This window comes from Thalassophryne amazonica, chromosome 7, assembly GCF_902500255.1.
Source record: "Thalassophryne amazonica chromosome 7, fThaAma1.1, whole genome shotgun sequence".
Lineage (NCBI taxonomy): Eukaryota > Metazoa > Chordata > Actinopteri > Batrachoidiformes > Batrachoididae > Thalassophryne > Thalassophryne amazonica.
The window spans coordinates 17,824,214-17,845,650 of record NC_047109.1 but is presented as its reverse complement, the minus strand read 5'-3'; the positions used below and the strand labels follow the sequence as shown (position 1 = coordinate 17,845,650).

General features: G+C 44.0%; 1 protein-coding gene across 1 annotated transcript in view; it reads left to right on the top strand.

Annotated features, from left to right (window-relative positions):
* The window catches only part of si:dkey-22o22.2 (neural-cadherin), a 346,824-nt gene that overhangs the window by 180,589 nt on the left and 144,798 nt on the right, over positions 1–21,437 (top strand). The window contains exons 8-12 of the mRNA XM_034173921.1: positions 2,029–2,201; positions 5,572–5,740; positions 5,842–6,012; positions 16,382–16,554; positions 16,644–16,811. Of these exons, the coding sequence (XP_034029812.1) occupies positions 2,029–2,201; positions 5,572–5,740; positions 5,842–6,012; positions 16,382–16,554; positions 16,644–16,811 (854 nt within the window). The remainder of the gene's footprint in view (positions 1–2,028; positions 2,202–5,571; positions 5,741–5,841; positions 6,013–16,381; positions 16,555–16,643; positions 16,812–21,437) is intronic.

Genomic DNA, 21,437 nt, shown 5'->3' with positions numbered 1-21,437 from the left:
CCAGGCCCACCTGCGGAAGTGCCGTCAGGGTGTGGCGCTCCGCCCGTTCTGCCTTGTTGAAGGCCCGGACGAGGGCGAAGACCCATGCAGACCGCCGGCGATCCCCGGCCCCTGCTTACCAGTCCGGGCAGGAGGTGTGGCTTTCCACGAAGGACATCCCCCTCCAGGTGGACTCCCCAAAACTTAAGGACAGATATATCGGACCATTCAAGATCCTCAAAGTCCTCAGTCCTGCCGCAGTGAAGCTCCAACTTGAAGCTTCACTGCGGATCCACCCGGTTTTCACGTGTCACGGATCAAACCTCACCACACCTCACCCCTCTGTGCTCCCGGACCGGCGCCGCCTCCTGCTCGGATCATCGACGGGGAGCCGGCTTGGACGGTGCGCCGGCTCCTGGACGTCCGTCGGATGGGCCGGGGGTTCCAGTACTTGGTGGACTGGGAGGGGTATGGACCCGAAGAACGCTCCTGGGTGAAGAGGAGTTTCATCCTGGATCCGGCCCTCCTGGCCGACTTCTACCACCGTCACCCGAACAAGCCTGGTCGGGCGCCAGGAGGCGCCCGTTGAGGGGGGGGTCCTGTTGTGTGGGCCGCCAGAAGAGGAGGTACTGCTGGCCCACCACCAGTGGGCGCCCTGCCTGAAGTGCGGGCTTCAGGCACGAGAAGGCGCTGCCGCCACGGACACAGCCGGGGGTGACAGCTGTCACTCATTATCTCTTGACAGCTGTCACCCATCTACTCTACATCATCTCACTCCATAAAGACCAGACGTCATCTCCACCTCGTTGCCGAGATATCGTACTTCGTTGGAGGTAATAGACTCAGCCGTTTGTGTTTTGCAATATATCTGTATATTGTGAGTGTTTGCAGGAGTACCGGTTCCTCTTTCTGTGGAAGCTGAGTGAGTGCAGGACGGCACTCTTTTCCCCTGAGGAATCACTGCGGTACTGTACAGAATATTGAGTGAGAGGTAGAGGTGGCATTCCCACCGTTGTTGTTACGGGGTGTACACACACCCACACTTGACTGTCTTTGTTCTTCGCCAGCAGTACCAGATCCGACAGTCGGGGACGGTGATCACCTGGGAATTCGGGACTTGGCGGCTCCAGTATTCACCAGGTTCGGTGGCGGCGGAAATCGTGTGGTTCCGGCTCTTCTCAGGACAGACATCTTCTATCCTCGAGCCTGCCCACACGTCACCTTTGTGGATTGACTGTAATCATATTCTGAGATTGTCTGTATGTTCATTGTGCACCTTCACAACATTAAATTGTTATTTTTTGGCTCATCTATTGACCGTTCATTTGCGCTCCCTGTTGTGGGTCCGTGTCACTACACTTTCACAACAACTACCTCCAGATGCTTGCCTCACTGTGTATCGAACATCTGAATCAGTATGCGGATTTGCTGCAGTGACCAACAAAAAACTGAACTGGCCAGGGTTCTAGCCACGGTGGGCGGCGCTAGGCAGCCCCACCTGGTAATGCAAATTTCCACCTGGCTCTCGGGTTCAAACTGGCTGTGCCCACGCAGCACAGAATTTCTGAAAAAGTCCAGCGACCTGGGATTGGGTGATGGGTGGGGAGCAATGGAGAGTCTTCTGGACTGCCAACACCCCTATTGCAAAGAGCTGTGAACAGCTCACCAAATGTGGCTGCAAGTCTGTCTGTCATGGCAGATGTAAATGCTAAAGACTCGGACTTGCATGCACAGCATTGTGCAGCTGTAAATGTGACGTGTAAGTAGCCTCACAAGTCCCTTCTTTCACGGTGGCCATTTTGTACACCATCTTTGCCAAAATGGTAACTATTGTAGTGGAAAATCTGGTGATGATTTGCAATTATTCTACAACCCAGAAAAACACATTCTAATTCCGAATGGTGTATTTTGTTCATCTTTCCTATTCTGAGCGCATCAGAAATTGGTATAGCTGGTGGCCATTTAGAAAAATGGTGGCCATCTTGACATTTTTTGTGGCTACCCAAACTTCGTTGGCGTAGGTAATAACTACACTGAGTTTGTGTGTAGGCATCATCAAACTGCGTCGAAGTCCTCCACCCAGACTGAGGGGACTACAGTACGTCCTCAACATCACCGCCACAGATGACAATGCCTCCGGTGGGCCGTACCCGCTCAGCAGCTCCGTCCAGGTCATTGTGGGAATCAACGATATCAACAACAACAAACCAGTTTTCCAAGATGTGAGTGCTGCTGGAATACGTCTTACACTGTGGGTCACACAGGTTGTCTTCTTCTAATCCAGAGCTTCATATCATCATCAGATACAAACATTCCTTGATTTCACAGAACATCAGTGTGTCACTCAATAGAACCTTAGTTCCGCTGATGCCAAAGAGTTTCACTCATGCAGGCAGGAGATATGGAGACGTTTCATCCAGAGTAGACCAACAGGAAATTTTTTTTGTTGGAACCTTCAAGATGTAATTTCAGTCTCTGAATGAGACTGTGTTGCATTGAGTTGAAGAACAATGATCAACCCAAAGTGTGGATGTGTTGAATTCCCCTACGAGCAAAAGCAAGCGACGGCAACAAGGCGACAAACGTCCCACTCATTATTAATCAGAGCAGGCGTTTTACAGCAAGAAGAGACCAAAACAGATGAGACATGTACAGTATTTTATTCAAGTACTGAGCTGTGTGACACGTCGACTGCCAATCAAAGTCAAAAGGCAGTGTGACATCAGCTGGCTGCTTGCCCAAACAAAATAAACCACGATAGCAGAAAGTGCTTCTAAACAGCTTATAACGTCTGTCAAGGATGCAATAAAATCGTCAGCATTTATTTATTTGTTTGTCTGTCTTTTAGCAAGATTACATCAAAACTATTTCACGGATTCTCACCAAATGTGCACCACAGATACAACTGTAGATATGAGGCCATGGAAGACTGCACTGGATCGTGGAGTTGTTCCGGTGTCACAGACCGAATGGTCCGCCCCTAAAAATCGATCCACCCCATGTCTGTGGTCCGCCCTGCCTCCATTGCTCATGCGTCATTTTGCACCACAGCAGCACGTCTGAGACAGAGTTTCTTCATCCAAAGCAATCAAATGGATTCATGTGATTATTAACCCTCAGATGATAAAGTAAAACCTTTTAAATCATTCTACAGTCAGGTTTAAGCAGAAACAAGGCGATAATCAGTGATGTTTGGAAATGACCGGCGCGCAGTGAGCGCATCAGGTAGCAGCTCGTGTAGCTGCAGCGCTCTAATCGCTTCCTCCGTCTTTTATGATGAAATAATGTTGAATTTATGTGGAAATGATTGTCGTACAAAAGCTTCAGATGTCTGTCGCTGAGATAGATGATGACTGGAGTGCAGTTTGAAGCAGAAACGAGGTGATAATCACTGAGTCGCTGCTAATGACGCATGCACAGTGAAGGCAGGGTGGACCGATTTTTAGGGGGGACTGTTCGGTCTGCAACATCCAGATTGGTGGAAGTCAGAAATCTCTGATTGCTCTTGTTTCTGTATAAACCTTTTTTCTCATATATTTTGTAAAAGTTAGCAAAAAATAAACACTACGAGGTCTGTTAGAAAAGTATTGGACCTTTTTATTTTTTTCAAAAACCTGATGGATTTGAATCACGTGTGCTTGCATGAGCAAACCTTGAACCTTCGTGCGCATGTGTGATTTTTTTCACACCCGTCAGTTGCGTCATTCGCCTGTGAGCAGGCTTTGTGTGAGCACTGGTCCTCCCCCCTCGTCGGATTTTCATTGCGACGGCTTTCGGTGACGATCCTATGGGCATCACACAGATTAAGGAGTGTTACAACCGGTTTAAAGATGGCGCACAATGGCGGAGGGCGCGCCGCGCTCTTAGCGGCCATTGACAGGCTGAAACGACCAGATCATTTCCAAAGTGAACGCTGTGTTGATCTGGGACGTCGTCTGACTACTACAGAAACTGCAGAAGAGGTGTACATCAGCACTTTTTCGGCACATTCGACTGTTACAGGAGATTTTGTAATGAAAGACGTACGGAGGAATTCGCGCATCGGGATGGAGCCGCTAATGGCGCAGAACAAAAAGCACCTCCGTGTTGGAAGTCTCACAGGACATGTTGTAACATGCCCAGCTCTTACACAATTTCTCAGATACTCGCTCGACTGAAAAGCTACCGAAAGCCGTCTGAATCTTCCGAATGGTTTCCAACACGGAGGTGCTTTTTGTTCTGCGCCATTAGCGGCTCTGTCCCGACGCGCGAATTCCTCCACACGTCTTTCATTACAAAATCTCCTGTAACAGTGTAATGTGCTGAAAAAGTGCTGATGTCCACCTCTTCTGCAATTTCTCTGGTAGTCAGACGACGTCCCGGATCAACACAGTGTTTGCTTTGGAAATGATCTGGTTGTTTCAGCCTGTCGATGGCCGCTTGGAGTGCGGCGCGCCCTCCGCCATTGTGCGCCGTCTTTAAACCGGTTGTAACACTCCTTAATCTGTCTAACACAAATACACTCCTTGGTTTCAAATATGTATAATATCAAAAGTCACATGAATAATTTTACAATTTTGGTATCAACAGTTGCAGAAACTCATCAACTCAAGTTTTTTTTTCTCTCTTTTGCAGATTCTTCTTCTTCAAAATTGTAAAATTATTCATATGACTTTTGATATTATAAATATTTGAAACCAAGGAGTATTTTTGTGTTCACCCTGTAGTTATGCTGCCTCCATGGCAACATGTTGTTTTAAGTAACAACCGCTTTGAATGTATTTTCTCGTATCATCTCACAAGCACCGTGCAGCTATTTCTAAAGTCTGAGTGCTTTTAGAGAAATTTTATTCATTTATTTATTTATTTAATTTTATTTTTGAGGTTAATAAGGGTCATCAGATTGGCTTCTATGGTCATGGTTTCAAAGAATTCATCAAAAGCTGTTTTTAGTTCTTTGGACCAGGGTCTGTCGGACTAACACCATCAAGATTCACTCACGGTATCCCATCTAATGATGTTCTGAAAAACTAGTTGAATAACATTTCTGACATTTAATACAAACGATCTTTGGGGGACTGTCTGGTCATGGTCAATTGGTTTTTGGGACTGAATCCCTGTGGCCCCCCAGGGCCCATAAGAAGGGTAAAAAAAAAATAATAATTCTACATTTTTTACACTGTTCAATTTAATGCAGAAACAACTGTCCAATATTTTCTCTAAATTTGCATTAACGCTCTTTGGGAGGCTGCCTACAGACAAGAAAACATCACTGTTCTTGAATGGTTCTAATGGCCCCCCAGGACCCCTGAAAGGGCCAAAAATGACAATTTGCACACTTCTTCATTTATAGCTGAGAAACTACTCAGTAGGTTTTCTATAATTCTGTATATAGATTCCTTAAATCAATGTCAACCTACACAATGATTTTCATTGACCTTGAATCTTTAATGCCACTGTCCCCACATTTGGTCAAAATTACTTTTTCTTTGTCCAAAGGACTTCAGAAGGTTAAATATTGAGATTCCCAGTTTCAGATAAGATCTGTGCAGAATATTTTTCATTTATTCCTGTCTAAACTCAGTGCTGTTATGTGTCCGGTTGTCATCTCAGTGTCAGAACTACAGTCTGAATGCTGCTGTTCTGGAAAATCAGCCCCCAGGAACATTCGTTCTTCATGTGCACGCCCACGATGCTGACATGGGTGTTAACGGTGAGGTCATATACGGCATCATGCACAGAGACGGTGTGTCGTCTGGCTTCAACATCAACCCCGACACGGGTATGTTCTAAAACTCACAATACTGAATCTCAAATTACAAGCTACTGGCAGAGTACCTGAAATAACAACGTATCATCTGAAGTCTGAGTTGTGCTTTTCAGGTGTGATCACGACAGCACTGAGTTTTGACCGAGAGCATCAGAGGGAGTTCACGCTGTCAGTGACGGCCACAGATCAGGCTGAGGAGCCGCTGATCGGAATCTGTCAGATCACTGTGCTCATCACCGACCAGAATGACAACGACCCCAAGTTTGAGAACAGCCGCTACCAGTGTGAGTGTCTACAGGGAGTGCTACATAAGACCACTAGTACTACTGTGATTACTACTACCAATGTGAGTGTCTACAGGGAGTGCTACATAAGACCACTAGTACTACTGTGATTACTACTACCAATGTGAGTGTCTACAGGGAGTACTTCATAAAACTACTAGTACTACTGTGATTACTACTACCAATGTGAATGTCTACAGGGAGTACTTCATAAGACCACTAGTACTTCTGTGATTACGACTACCAATGCGAGTGTCTACAGGGAGTACTACATAAGACCAGTAGTGCTACTACTGTGATTACTACTGCCAATGTGAGTGTCTACAGGGAGTACTTCATAAGACCAGTAGTACTACTGTGATTACTACTGCCAATGCGAGTGTCTACAGGAAGTACTTCATAAGACCACTAGTACTACTGTGATTACTATTACCAATGGGAGTATCTACAGGGAGCACTTCATAAGACCACTAGTACTACTGTGACTACTACTACCAATGTGAATGTCTTCAGGGAGTACTTCATAAGACCACTAGTATTACTGTGATTACTACCACCAATGTGAGTGTCTACAGGGAGTACTTCATAAGACCACTAGTACTACTGTGATTACTACTGCAAATGCGAGTGTCTACCGGGAGTACTTCATAAGACTACTAGTACTACTGTGATTACTACTACGAATGTGACTGTCTACAGGGTGTACAGTATTAGACCACTAGTACTCCCGTTATTACTGCTATCAGCTTGCATGCCTGTACTGTGTACTACCCTGTAACAAATTTCCATTTTACTTTAGAGTAAACTAAGGGCAGCTGGAGTTGCCAGCGTTACACTGTTATTCCACAGTGCGCCTTCTGTAAACTACAACAGCTTACATTCATTTATTTTTCTATACCCGCTTACTCCAGTCAAGGGTCATGGAGGAGCGGGGGGGGGGAGGGGGGGGGGGTGCTGGAATCTATCCCAGCATTGCAGTTTACAGTTTACAGATTCTTTATTGTCATTGTAACAAGTACAAGGTAAGGTGCAGCAGCCTTTCAGTGCGAATATAAACCTGAATAACCACACGCAGACTTGAAAGGTCTGGAGAAGAAAGAGAATAAACATAAGTATGTAGCAGCAATAAAGAGATTACATATAAAAAAGAAAAGTATGTACAAATTTGTGGATATTGCACATAAACAAATATTGCACTTATTTCCAGTGTGTCATGTGACCAGGCTGTTTGGTTCCAATGGTATTCAAAGCTCTAACAGCAGTTAGAGGGTAGAAACTGTTTTTCAGTCTGTTTGTTCTTGTTTTAATGCTCCTGTACCATCTGCCTGATGGCAGCGGCTCAAACAGAGAGTGTCCAGGGTGGGATGAGTCTTTTAGGATGGTGTTGGTTCTCCTGAGACAGTTGGAGCCATGAAGGTCCCCCACTGTGGGTAGAGGACACCCATTGACCTTCTCTGCCATTTTGGGAACCCTCTGGAGCTCTGTTGTTTGCCCCCATACAGTTGGCAAACCACGTGCATACTCGGGTTGATGTTATTTTTCCTGTTGATTCTCAGAAAGTGGACTCTTTGCCGTGCCTTCTTTACCAAGTGTGTGGTTTTCCTGTCCCAGGTCAGTTTCTCCTTTATGTGGACTCCCAGGAAACGGAAGTCTGTGACCATTTCCACACAGGTCCCCCAATGATGACGGGCTGAATGTCTGTTTAGTGTCTCCTGAAGCCTATGATTAGCTCCTTGGTTTTGGATGTGTTCAGGAGCAGGTTATTTTCTTAACAACACACCATCAGCTGTTCCACCTCCTCCCGGTAGGCGGACTCATCTCCTCCAGTGATACAGCCGACCACTGTGGTGTCATCAGCATATTTAATGAAGGTGTTGCTGGTGTGGGTAGGGGTGCAGTCAGAGGTGTAGAGGGTGAAGAGCAGCGGGCTCAGCACACTCCTTGAGGGGAACCGGTACTGAGTGTGAAAGCTATGGATATGTGGGGGCCAATCCTGACTCTCTGACAGAAGGTCCTTAATTCAAAGACATGTGGAATGAGGCAGACCGAGGTTCAGCAGGTTCCTCACGAGGCCACGATGGAGGATGGTGAGAAATGCTGAACTATAATCCACAAAGTGAAGACAGGCGTAGTTATCCTGTTGCTCCAGTTGGTGTCAGTATGGTGTGGAGGGCAGCGGTCATGGCATCCTCTGTTGACCTGCTGGCCTTGGCAGTCATAGGGCATGAGGCAGTCACAGGGCAGTCATAGGGCATACACCCTGGACAGAACGCCAGTCTATCCCAGGGCCACATGAAGACAGACTGAAGGCCCTTTAACACTGATGGCATCATTTGATCATTTTGATGCCTCCTCTTGCGTTGAACGCGACAAGGGGGTCAGATATTACTACATCACTATCTGGCTTTTCGAGAGCCCAGTGAACAAGCAGGATAATTGCCATCTTGGATTCACAGGCAAAAGCAAAACAGTCTGCCAGTCATAACCACAAAAAAAGCAGAAGAGTGAGTGACCTATCACCCTGCTGGAAGAAGCTTTTTTTTAGTGACTGTTCGGAGTGACGCTGAGCCAAGGGAAGACTGATCAGACGGGGAGACCGACCAGACCACAACAATGGGCAGAGTGAAACACAGCAGCTGGTGTTGAGCAAACCCACTAAATCCGAAATTCTTCACTTTTGGATATATACAAGCACCCCATTTGTGCAATAGAGCTTCTGCAAATTTGTCTGAGGTGAGAATAAAATGTGACTTAGTACACTGCTGAAGTTTTATGATCTGCTAATGTTAGCTTAGCCTTTTAGCATTTAGCTGCAGAATCACTCAGTCAACCTGAGTGAATATTATAATTTGTAAATCGTTCAATCTGTTTTATTTTTACCAAATAAAGCTACACATTTTTTTAATTGTTACTGCTGTGACTATAAGAAAAGACTCAGCTTTAATAACGTAGATTTTTTTAGTTTAATTTTTTTAAGTGTTTCATAGTTCTTTATATTTTAACAAACATACAGTATTTCTTCACTTGTCCCACATCAGGAACATTTCAACATTTGCTGTGCAGAGAACCTTGTAAATCCAGATGCACTTCAAAAACGTCCAGTGATGGAGCTGAACACCAAAACCTGATGTCCAGAAGGAAGGAGAGAACATGTCTGCTCTTCAAAATGTGAGAAAAGTGTCTCCAAAAACTCAATCAAGAAACTGAAACTGCAGAGGAGACCTTCATCTGGTTAAATGTCCTGAAGGTCCATCTCCCATGTTGTCTGTGAAACTGTTGTGTGGGCCGCCAGAAGAGGAGGTACTGCTGGCCCACCACCAGAGGGCGCCCTGTCTGGAGTGCGGGCTCCAGGCACCAGAGGGCGCAGCCGCCTCACAGGAGCAGCCAGGGTGACAGCTGTCACGCATCACCTGCAACAGCTGTTACCAATCATCCGATCAGCAGGGGTACATCAGCAGGACGACGTCTCCACCTCTTTGCCGAGATATCGTTCTACCTGGAAGGTAACATTCTCAGCTGACTGTGTGACAGTAACCTTTTGTGACTTTTTGTGCGTTGTATAGCAGACTCCTTTTCCAACGAGAGGTGGAGGTAGTTTTCCTGCCGTGCGGATTGCTGGATGCAAACGCGCCCACATTTAATTGTTTTTTGTTCCTCGCCAGCAGTACCAGGTCCGACACGCGGAGGCAGTGGCCACCTGGGAGTTCGGGACTTGGCGGCTCCAGTATTCCCGGGGTCTGGTGGCAGAGGAAATCGTGTGGTTCCAGCTCTGCTTTGGACAGACGTCTCCTATCTTCGAGCCTGCCCACACGACACCTTTTGTGATTTGGCTTTTTGTCTATTGTTGTGATCTGTTGTATTTGTTGTGCCCATTCACAACAGTAAAGTGTTGTTATTTGACTTCCTCCATTGTCCGTTCATTTGCGCCCCCTGTTGTGGGTCCGTGTACCTACACTTTCCCAACAGAAACCTCACACCTGCTACTTCACTCCTAAATAAAACAAAGGCTCTTTAAAGAATAACTATTTTATTATTTGAAAAAGCTGTTTCCTTTTATATTTTAACATTAAATGAATGAATCATTAAACATGTCACTGAAGTCAAAGTTCAGTCAAAAAGATACTTCCACAAGTAGAAGAATCAATAGAATAGTCAAATTCATATTTAACAAATTACTCTGTCCTGATTACAACTTTAAAAATAAATCACATAGTCAATGAGGACATAATTTAATGTTGAAATGATTAAATTAAAAAATGATTTCATCATGAGGTTTATGTCACATTGAGAAATCCTTATTACAGACACACTGCAGTCATTGTTACATCATCTCCTGTTGTCTTTATAATAAATATATTTATTTACTGCGCCTTTTTTCCTGGTTGAAATGCAGATATGAATGGATGCATTTTCCAGAATTAAAAATACACTTTACTTTTCATGCTATTTTAATTGTCTAAAAATAAATGTTCAAGCTTCATTATCATGTTAATCAAGAAACCATTTCATCTGAAAACAACAACAGATAAGTTATGGTTTTAATTTAGAAAGATTTACAATTTACAAAGATCAAAGAATTCTAAAGAATCTTTTTTTAACTTAAAACTATTTTAATTACAAGTTTTGTAATGTAAGAAGCCTGTTTTTACTCCAAAATGTACAGTAATCAGAAATTAATCTTGAGATTTAAAAAAATACATTTGTAAGGCTTTTCTTCAGAAAACTGTTGTGCATATCTTCACAGTTCTGTGGCACATTTCTGCACTCTCTCTCCTCTTCCTCGTTGCTATTGGATGCACGAAGCTACGTCACAGCGCACATCAGTGAAACCTGGATTGGGTTCAACTTTGACCGCGGCGGCCTGACAACAAGTAGCAATGTGCGCTCCCGGTGGAGCATCACACTAGTTCAGTTTTTGACATGTCGCAGTGTGACACATCAAAAATGCATCACTTTTCATTGAAAATAATGGGTTTTAGAGCGATGTGTGATGTGTTTAACGCCCTGCATACGTTCAGTGTGAAAGGCCCTTAAGTCAGTCAGAAGATGGTCATGGTCACAGGATATTTCCCCAGCCAAGACCAGTGCCCATTCACAACTGGGTGGACTGAGATGATGCAGATGAATGTTCTTGTCCAAGGACACAGACAGGTAGCCTGAATGGGAATCGAACCTCGGTCAGGTAGCCCACTGCCTTATCCCACTGAGCTAGCTGCTCTGTCAATGTTGACATCAAACATCGAGAAATACGTAAATTTCAGCACACAGAAGTGAAACACTACACTATGCTAACAAGTGGAAATCTCCTGACTTCTTCTGGGCTTCTTCTCAGTTGCATTTTCTGCAGCACATTGCACCATAGTCATTTGGTTTTCTGTTGGTCCAACATAGGCACTGAGGTTGGTGCCAATGCTCATCTCTGACTCATCATCACGACTCCCCCTGGAAGGAACGCCACTCAGACACCGGTTACTTCCCCAGCTGAGGCTGGCAGGACGGGCTTGATGTCAATTAAGTGTCCTGTCCAAAGACACAAACGGGCAGCATGAGCGGGATTTGAACACAGGTCCAGATATTAGCAGGTCATCTCCTTATCCACTCAGCTAGCTGCTCTACACACCGCTGGAGGTCTGTAACGAGTTAAGACAGTGAGGACGATGAAGAAGGAAACCGAAACCAAGGGTGGCTTAAGGTGATGAAAAACAGTTCTACGAGTAAGGTGGAGTGACGGGAACAAGCGGAGACTAGACCAGGTGTTGAATCCAGCTCTCAGTTTGGTCCTGTTCTCATGTCTCAAATGTTGGATCTGTGTGTGAAGAAAATTTAAATAGTTGGTCCTTCGTGTCAGTGAGTCATAAGTGAGCTGGTATAAAACACAAATATGACATCAAAAGTTTTCACAAGTGCAGAAGAAGAGAAAAACCTCCAGATAATGCTGAGGCATCTTGAGAACGACCACGTTCGCCAAACAGCAGTGTTTTCCAGCTCGCCTCCTCTGAATGATCGTAAGAAATGAATGCATGTCCCAGAAACACTTCAGTCTGCCTGTTAAATTGTTAATGAGCTGCTCGGTTCCCAGAATCTGACGAGGAGAACATCGGACTCGTCACTTATAGAAACACAGATTTGCACACGCCATAAACAAACGTGGACCGGCAGGAGCAGGCAGTGAGCATTTCACCGGTTACAAGGATGGAGATAACTAATGACAAGGTGGGTAGATGCTTCATCTTGTCCCGTCACGATCACACGTGCACACTCACGTGTGCACATCTTAACGTGGGCGAGCCCTGAGGGGAAACAACCTTTTAACCCAGACGGAGCCTTTTTTTCCACATTCAGCTGTATGAGACGGGAAAAATCTCATGGAGAAAAAGCTGAAGATCTCAAACAGAAGCTTACAAAGCTGAGCTATAAATATGTAGACATGGGTTTGATTCCCGCTCATGCTACCTGTCTGTGTCCTTCAATAAGACACTTCATCTACATCATCTCGGTCACAGCTGTAACTAGGACCTGGCTTTGACTGGGGAAGTAACCTGAGTCAGACTGGTGTCCCATCCGTGGGGGATCATCCACTTCACACTACAGAATCCAGGTGCAAGCACGGGCAACAACCAGCCTTAAGGCCGATATGAGTCTTGCTTCTTCTTCTACTATCCTGTGTCCCAGTTCAGGGGCTGCACCCTTCTAAGGTTGCAATCACTGGGCAAATACATCATATGTGTGACTAGACTGTCCCACTTTGAAGGCTGACTCAAGTAGATGTGGTATTTTCGAAACTTTCAATATCTGTATGAAGAATTTTGAAAAAATATTACAACTGTTTGGAATTGAGTCAACTACATCAGGAGGTTCAAACAGGTGAGTTAAACTGACCAATACATTACACACACAGTGCGCAGTGGTGCACGCAGTTCATGCACCTGCCTCCCAAAGAGCAGTGGTTCAAAGCCAGCCAGGCTCCAGTCTCTGTGTACAGCTGGAGCTGTGTAGAGAAGCCAAATCAACATACGGATCCCAAAGAGAACCGCCTGCAGTGACCCCAAGAAAAATGGAAGAAGCATTTTTTCCCGAAAGAATTATTCTGGCAACCACAACTGCTTATTGTAATTTAACAGCAGAACAGTACTGGAATCATTTTACAGTAATAAGTTGTTGTATTGGGTGGCTTAGTGGTTAGCACTGTTGACTCACAGCAAGAAGGTTGTGGGACCTCTTCCCACCTAATCTAGTTTGCATGTTCTCTCCATGTTCTCATGGGTTCCCTTTGGGTGCTCCAGCTTTATTTGGCAAAAACAAAAATAGATTGAGCGATTTACAAATTAAATTGCTCACTCAGCTTGACTGAGTGATTCTGTACCTAAAGGCTAAAGGACTAAGCTAATGTTAGCCAATCATAAAACTTCAGCAGTGCACATTTTATTCTCACCTCAGACAAATTTGCAGAAGCTCTGTTGCTCAAACTGGGTGTTTGTATATATCCAAAACTGAAGAATTTCTGATTGAGTGGGTTTGCTCAACACTGGCTGCTGTGTGTCACTCTGCCCGTTGTTGCGGTCTGACCGATCACCCCATCTGACCAGTCCTCCCTCGGTTCGGCATCACTCCGAACAGTCACTAAACAAAGTTTCTCCCAGCAGGGTGATGGGCGACTCGTTATTCTGCTTCTTTTTTTTTTTGTGGTTATGACTGACAGACCTGTTTCCCTTTTTCCTGCGACTGAGTGATTTTACTTCACCATATCAAAACAACAGTTCCGCCTCAAGGTGCTTCACATGAGTAAAGTCTAACCTTCCCCCCACCCCAGAACAAGCACACAGGTGACAGTGGTAAGGAAAAACTCCCTCCAATGATATTGAGGAAGAAACCTCAAGCAGACCAGACTCAGAGAGGTCTGCTTAGGCAATTCCAACAGTTACAAGGTTTTTGCAGATTTTACAATAATTTCTTTACAAATAGAAGAGACGGAAAACAGACAAAACAGAAGTGCAACAGAAACAGAGTCCTTAATGGAAATCAAAAAGGAGTCCAAGGGTTGATTCCACCAACACTGCCTGAGGACTATCCTCTACATCAGGTGGGAAGACGACCGTACCGACACCAGCGTCCTGGCTGAAGCCAAGCTCCAGAGCATCGACTGTGTCATCATCAGAAACCAGCTTCAGTGGGTGGGTCATGTCGTTAGGATGGATGACAGATGACGTCCCAAGCACACCTTCTACTCCCAGCTGAGCGAAGGAAACTGGTCCAGAGGGCAGAAGAAATGCTGCAAGCGCCTCACCTTCAGTCATCTCCGTATCCACCATCCCGTCTGGGAATCGATCAAGAGACAATCTCCCTTCCTAAAAATGGATTGGCAAGACAATGACGTGTGTGTGTGTGTGTTTTATTTTGTTGTTTTGGCTTCAGCTTGTCTTCTGCGTAGCTTTGTTCGTTCTTTTCTTGTACAGCTTCAGTAGGGTTTTGGGCTTGGATCCAAACGATGCCACTGATCCATCTTAGCCACTGTTGATGTTGGCAGCAGGAAGAAAAAATTATTTGAGATTGTATTTCTGACAAAGGCTCAGAGAAGCAGAAACTGCTTTTATCTACCTTCCAAAGTGACTAATTTGTAGAAATGAATCTTGGGATTTGAGGCAGACGAACGCTGTTTTTGTTCTTCCAGGTTGTTGGGGTTTTTTTTTCGTACTGTGACACACATTACACTCAGCAGGATCTCGTATGATTATAGAGTTGAAATGTATCCAGTGAGACTCATATATATTCCAAAAGAACATTATTATTGACATAATGCTGGAGATGCAGATTCCGCTGGGTACAGAGGGAAAACCAGCCGCGCGCTTCCTCCCTGCCGGTTGCGCTTGTTGTCTGGTTGGTGCTGACACACACACAGTCAGCAGGAATGGAGCCTATATTCATATATTTAAAAATGCATGTGTTGATTTTGCAGACTGAGACCCCAAAATGACAAAATGAGGTGACGCACTGCTGACGCGACACAAAACTCAGCTCTGTTATTATCATATGTGCTTACATCACATAATGTGCTCCTGCCTAGTAAATTATGTTCAGTCACATATAATTGACATGTCTTATAGACGACATGATGTTTGTTTGCAGCTGGTCCATGTGGAACTGGTGGATGTCCAGTGGGACTGACAAAGGAACACTTACAGTCTGGATTTGTCTGATGTTTTGTCCAAAGTGTCTCAGTTGAGCAACAACATTTTTGGTGCTGATCAGGTGATTCCACCACAGATTGATTATGTTGGAGCAGGTTCTGGTTCCACACTGAGTTGGCAGTGGGAACATCTCTTGTCGGGGGAACAAAGGGAACATAGACTCAAATGAGTGAATTCAAGTAGGATTGGGCGGTTTTATGATTTTTTTTTGGGGGGGGGGGGGGGGGGGGGCGTTTCTTGCATTCCCAGCAGAAAGATGATAACTGAAAGAAATGTTAGACCTCACTCATGTCAATCACCTTGGGGCAACTTATGATGTGATTTGGTTCAATATGAATAAATTGAATCGAATTGATTGAAAGCTCTGTTTTGCAGGGGAGCTGACGTTCTCCATTTCAATTTATTTAATTTATTTCATTTATATAGCGTCAAATCACAACAAAGTTGCCTCAAGGCGCTTCATGTAAGTAAGGTCTAACCTTACCAAGCCCTAGAGCAAGGACCCAGGCAAGGAACCATCTCAGTGGATAAACGCAGTTTGTTTTTGCTAAAGGTCATGACTCTGACTCTGTTGTTATGTCCCACAAGGATGTAACAAAATCATCTGCATTTATTCACTTTACATAGGCTTTGAAGGATTACGTCCAAACTACTTCACAGATACAACATCACGATGTAAAACCAAGATCAGGAAGACACTGTTTTGTTTCAGCATGTGAATTAAATATCAGATTGCAACATCTTGATCAGTTGGACCATTCTGGATCAGTCTGCAGTTATTGCATTGTGTTATGGAATCCAGATCCAGGTAAAGTCCGGTTCACGACGTGACTCACATATCTGTTATTTGGAGTCCTTGTCAACTCTTGGTGGACATCAGAAATCTCCAATTGTTGTTGTTCTCCAGTGTGGTGTTCCACAGGGTAGTGGTTGCTGGTACCAGTGCACACAGATCTGGGAAAACCTGGGTGTGCTATTATAGCAGGTGTCCATTAACTGTACATGATGAGTGTAGCTGATGCTAAATGCATATTATTAGGTGCAGTCAGGTGTGTTTCAGGTTTATAGAATAGCGTTGTGACTTGTTTGGGGTTGAGCCGGTGCCTGGATCTGTTTTATGTGGTTTCCATGCAGATCCCTCACTAATTAGGACTCAACACTGGACCATAATTTTTTCCTTCTAGACTTCCTACGAGAGGATACTCCAGTGGGAACGAGCTTCCTGCGGGCAGCGGCTCGCGATGCCGACCAGGGGAGCAATGCAGCCATCACTTACACTCTGTCCAATCAGAAGCCAGCATACCTCCACATCAACCCCAGTACAGGCTGGATTTATGTCAATCACCCCATCTCACAGGTGAAAGACTTAACAGATGTCAGAATCCAGAAACCTCACATAACACTTATGAACCTTCCTTCATATTATCGGTGCTTATCTCCTTGTAGACATCTCAGATTAACCAGCAGATTGTGGCTTCGGATGGAGGAGACCGCAGCAGCTCTGTGGATCTGACCGTGATCATCACCAACGTCCACAACCAGCCACCACAGTGGGAGCAGTCCGAGTACTGGGTGACTGTGCCAGAAAACACCACCCGAGATGCAAAGATAGTGGTGCGTTAGAGAGATGGTACTTCGACTGTTTGGGTTTCTGACCACGTTTGAAAAAAAGCTTCTGTTTACGTTTTGCTTCTGGAAACACAAGTCCGACGTGTGGTTTTTGAACGTACAATGTGTGTGAGAACATAAATCATGCGCTCTGAACTTCTACACCGTGCGGTTCTGTGGTATCGTTTGAGCTGGAACCGAGTACAGCGATTGAAAATATCATAGTGTCTGCCCAGCTTCAGTTTGAATACTGCCATGAACACTACTGGCCAGTAAATAGCAGTAGAGACCTTGAAAACTTGCCAAAACAAAATTCCAGATCGTCTGTGTTGCTACTTGCTATGTTTAAGATGCGTGGAATTTAATAAACACAAACACAATAACAACGTCTATAAACCCAGAGAGTATATTCATGAGAATTTTAGGCACTAGAGTTTAATGCTGTTGTCCGTGGAGCCTGATCAGAATGTCTCAAAGGCATTCTCCTGTTGTGAAATTACTGAGATTACCCTATCACCCATAATGCACCTGGACACAGCATGTCCACACTAAAATATTAAAAAATTAGTGCATTACTTTAAAACTAAAACATATATGTGATATTTTCACTTTATAAAACTTCAGATGTGACGTTAATTTAAATAACTTGTCCAAATAAGTTTGGTTAAAATTTGAACCATAAGTTAAAAATGTATGCCTCTGGATGACGTGGGTGATATTGGCCACATATCAGTATGGGTTTAAAAGAAATGAGGTTTGTTTGTTTGTTTTTTTTGGTGACCAGTTCTCCTTTGCCTGCAGAGGATAGAGCGGTTCCTTCTAGAAACAGTTCTCCTCTGTTTGTAGATGGTAGAACTGCACATTTGCTCACCTCTCACATGTACCAGACAGAGCAGGCTGGATGTGACCCATAACAGAGGTATGAAATGACGTTCGGTACTGGCACTCACTGATTTAACAAAAGTGATACCGTATTCCCGTGATTAAAAGCCCGGCTATTTATTTTTTCACACATATCCCTGGGTGTGACGACAGCCTTCTGTGTGGCTCTATGGAGCCTGACGCGTAGCTGCTAAATGGCAGAGACCGCAAAAGGCTGTGATTTGTCACTTTTACATTTTCACTCCTTCCTCTCTCGTCATATTTCAAAAGTTTTTGCAGTGTGCACGCCAATTACATTTCGATCATGGATCAAATACGTTTGGTAGAAAAGTCCACAGGTATGACCAATTTCATAACATGGAGTCAGAAGAAGGCGATCAAATTTGTGTGTACTGTAATGGTTTGGAGGTCGATGATTGTATGAAGAAGTTGAGCTCGTTGAGGGACAGATTAATCCAGAAAAGCCACTGTTCTTGTGGTAAATTACATAAAGACACAGAGGTGTCAAGTAACGAAGTACAAATACTTTGTTACTGTACTTAAGTACACTTTTTAGGTATCTATACTCCATTATTATTTTTCTGCCTACTTCTGACTTCTACTTATTACATTTTCACACAAGTATCTGTACTTTCTATTCCTTACATTTTTAAAACAAACAGCCTCGTTACTCTTGGCTTCAGCGCCGGTGGATGTGCGCTGCGCACATCCACCGGCGCGGCTCCACCTGAAGCCCGAGGCGTCAGCGCAGTTCCACCGGCGCGGCTTCACCGATGCCCGAGGCGCCAGCGCAGTTCCACCGGCGCGGCTCCACCTGAAGCCCGAGGCGTCAGCGCAGTTCCACCGGCGCGGCTTCACCGATGCCCGAGGCGTCAGCGCAGTTCCACCGGCGCGGCTCCACCTGAAGCCCGAGGCGTCAGCGCAGTTCCACCGGCGCGGCTTCACCGATGCCCGAGGCGCCAGCGCAGTTCCACCGGCGCGGCTCCACCTGAAGCCCGAGGCGCCAGCGCAGTTCCACCGGCGTGGCTTTACCGAGGTGCCAGCGCAGATTTATCTGACCATGGGTTCGAAGAAGGCACTGACAGCGGAGGAGGGAGACAATATCACGAAGTCCCTGGACTTTTTGTCTGAGGAAATCTCTGTTGTTAAAATACAGCAGAAATCCATTATGGAGCTGGTGGAAGAAGTGAAGGCTCTCCAGATCCAGAATGCCGAGAAAGACCGGCGTCTGGTGCACCTGGAGAACCGTGTTGCGGAGTTGGAACAGTACACAAGGATGAATGACGTTATTATTACAGGAATTCATATTAAACCTCGATCCTACGCACGGGCGGTGTCAGAAGACAGCGGAGGGGAGGCCAGTGAGCAGGAGGCCAGCTCAGTGGAACAACAAGTGGCTGACTTCCTGCAATCTAAAGGTATTCAAATGGACTGTAATAACATTGAAGCGTGCCACCCCCTGCCCAGGAGAGAGGATGGAGACAAGCGAGCTGTTATAATGAGGTTTGTCAACAGAAAACATAAAATGGCATTGTTAAAACAGGGACGGAAACTTAAAGGAACAAACATATTCATCAATGAACATCTGACCAAAAGAAACGCAGACATCGCCAGGAAAGCTTGTTTCTTAAAAAAGCAGGGAAAAATTCAACAGACATGGACATCCAACTGCAAAACATTCATCAAACTGAACAGAACACCAGAACAAGCGAAGGTTATGGTAATCAGGAACATCGAGGAACTGGACAAATACGACCAATAAGGTATGAGGACACAAACACATCACAACACCATGACACAGACCAGAGGAACCTATTCATCTACTACATCATCTACATCTGGAGACAAGAAGGATATAACTCAAAGGATTGCTGATCATGGAAAAGTAGAACTGAGAACATTTAAATACACAGACCACAATGTGCTGGACTTGGAGCACGATATAGACCCGGACAATAATTTCTTCTCAAATATCAATGACAGTTGTTGCTATTATACAGATGAACAGTTTAATCGGATCATTAAAACGGATAACAAATTATCAATAATCCATTTCAACAGCAGAAGTCTATATGCAAACTTTAACAACATTAAAGAATATTTAAGTCAATTTAAAAAAATATTTAACATAATAGCTATATCAGAAACATGGATCAATGAAGATAAAGGATTGGATTTTGAACCGATCGAAGCAGTGGTTCGCAGATTGAAGCAATGCTTCGACCTATTGTTTCATTTATTCTTTCTTTCTTTCGCTTAATTTTCCCCCGCTAAAACCCTAAAGAGCATACTTCTGTGAGTATTATTTACCATTTCTATGTTAAACCGACCTGTTATGGTCTTCTGAAACAGTTGATAGATGTATTTTATAACTTAAAAACGGGAGCGACGCTAACGCATTAGCATGTCTATGGCATTTTCAGTGTTAAAAGTTAGCATGAAGCAGTTCCAGCTGTCTTCACGTTGGGGTGGAAATTTATTTTTGTTTATATATTAGTAATCTAATGATTATTATATACAATTTCAGAGAAAGAGACAAAAAGAACCTGAATAGAAACACAACAGAAAATAAAATATAAAAGCAACTAACAATGAACATACATACATACAGTGAACACCTAGTGACTCTTCCACCTCCATTTCATCCCTGTTTTATTTAAGTTTAATGACAGTTTGTTTCGGTCAAACCATATTTTCAATGTGTTAATTTCTTCAGTGATTTCCTCCAGAACTATCTGCCTTACTATCCTAGTAAGAGCAGAATATTACTGGAATGAATCTGAATAAGGAAAGTTGTTTGTTTTTTTCCTTCACTAAATGGATGCTGCACTCACTGCAGTTTATTGTCTGGAATAGTCCCAGATTGCATTTCAGAGCTTTTAGAATTGAAACATTTTCATGCAGGTGGTGTTGGGGGGTAATTTTGGGTTTTGGGTCTTGGGCCACATGTAGAACGAATCAGTTTTTAAATTAAGCTTTCAATTCATATAGTGGCATCTACCTTTTTTTTTTTATTTAAAGGTTACTTTATACTTTTATACTTTAAGTAGGTTTGGAGCACATACTTTTTCACTTTTACTTGAGTAAAGAGGTCAAGTTGATACTTCAACTTTTACCAGAGTGTTTTTAAACTGCAGTATTTATACTTCTACTTAAGTAACAAATGTGTGTACTTTTGACACCACTGTAAAGACATGATGGAGAACTTTAAAAAAGTCATGCGCACATCGATGTTATTGCATTGCCACAGATTTACAGAGCTGGAGAAGCATAAATCAGGCTTTAGCATTTTAAGGTACCACTCCAAAGCAGCCTTAAGAAAACTGATTTTGTCCATTTTATACATGTAACGGATTTCTGCTATAAAGGACAAAATTCACTGGTCCACCTGAATCTATTATATGCAAGTTTTACTGTATTCCCTTTTTGTTACACCACACTCTGGAATCTAGAGTGTGGTGTTTCAGTTTCAAACCATTTCTGGAGGATACATCACACTGTGGTGCAATTCACACCTTTTTTCTGTGTTATCTGCTCTTTAATTTTGGATTTTTGAGCATTGCTATACAACCCCTGGCAAAAATTATGGAATCGCCGGCCTCGGATGATGTTCATTCAGTTGTTTAATTTTGTAGAAAAAAAAGTAGATCACAGACATGACACAAAACTAAAGTCATTTCAAATGGTAACTTTCTGGCTTTAAGAAACACCATAAGAAATCAAGAAAAAAAGATTGTGGCAGTCAGTAAT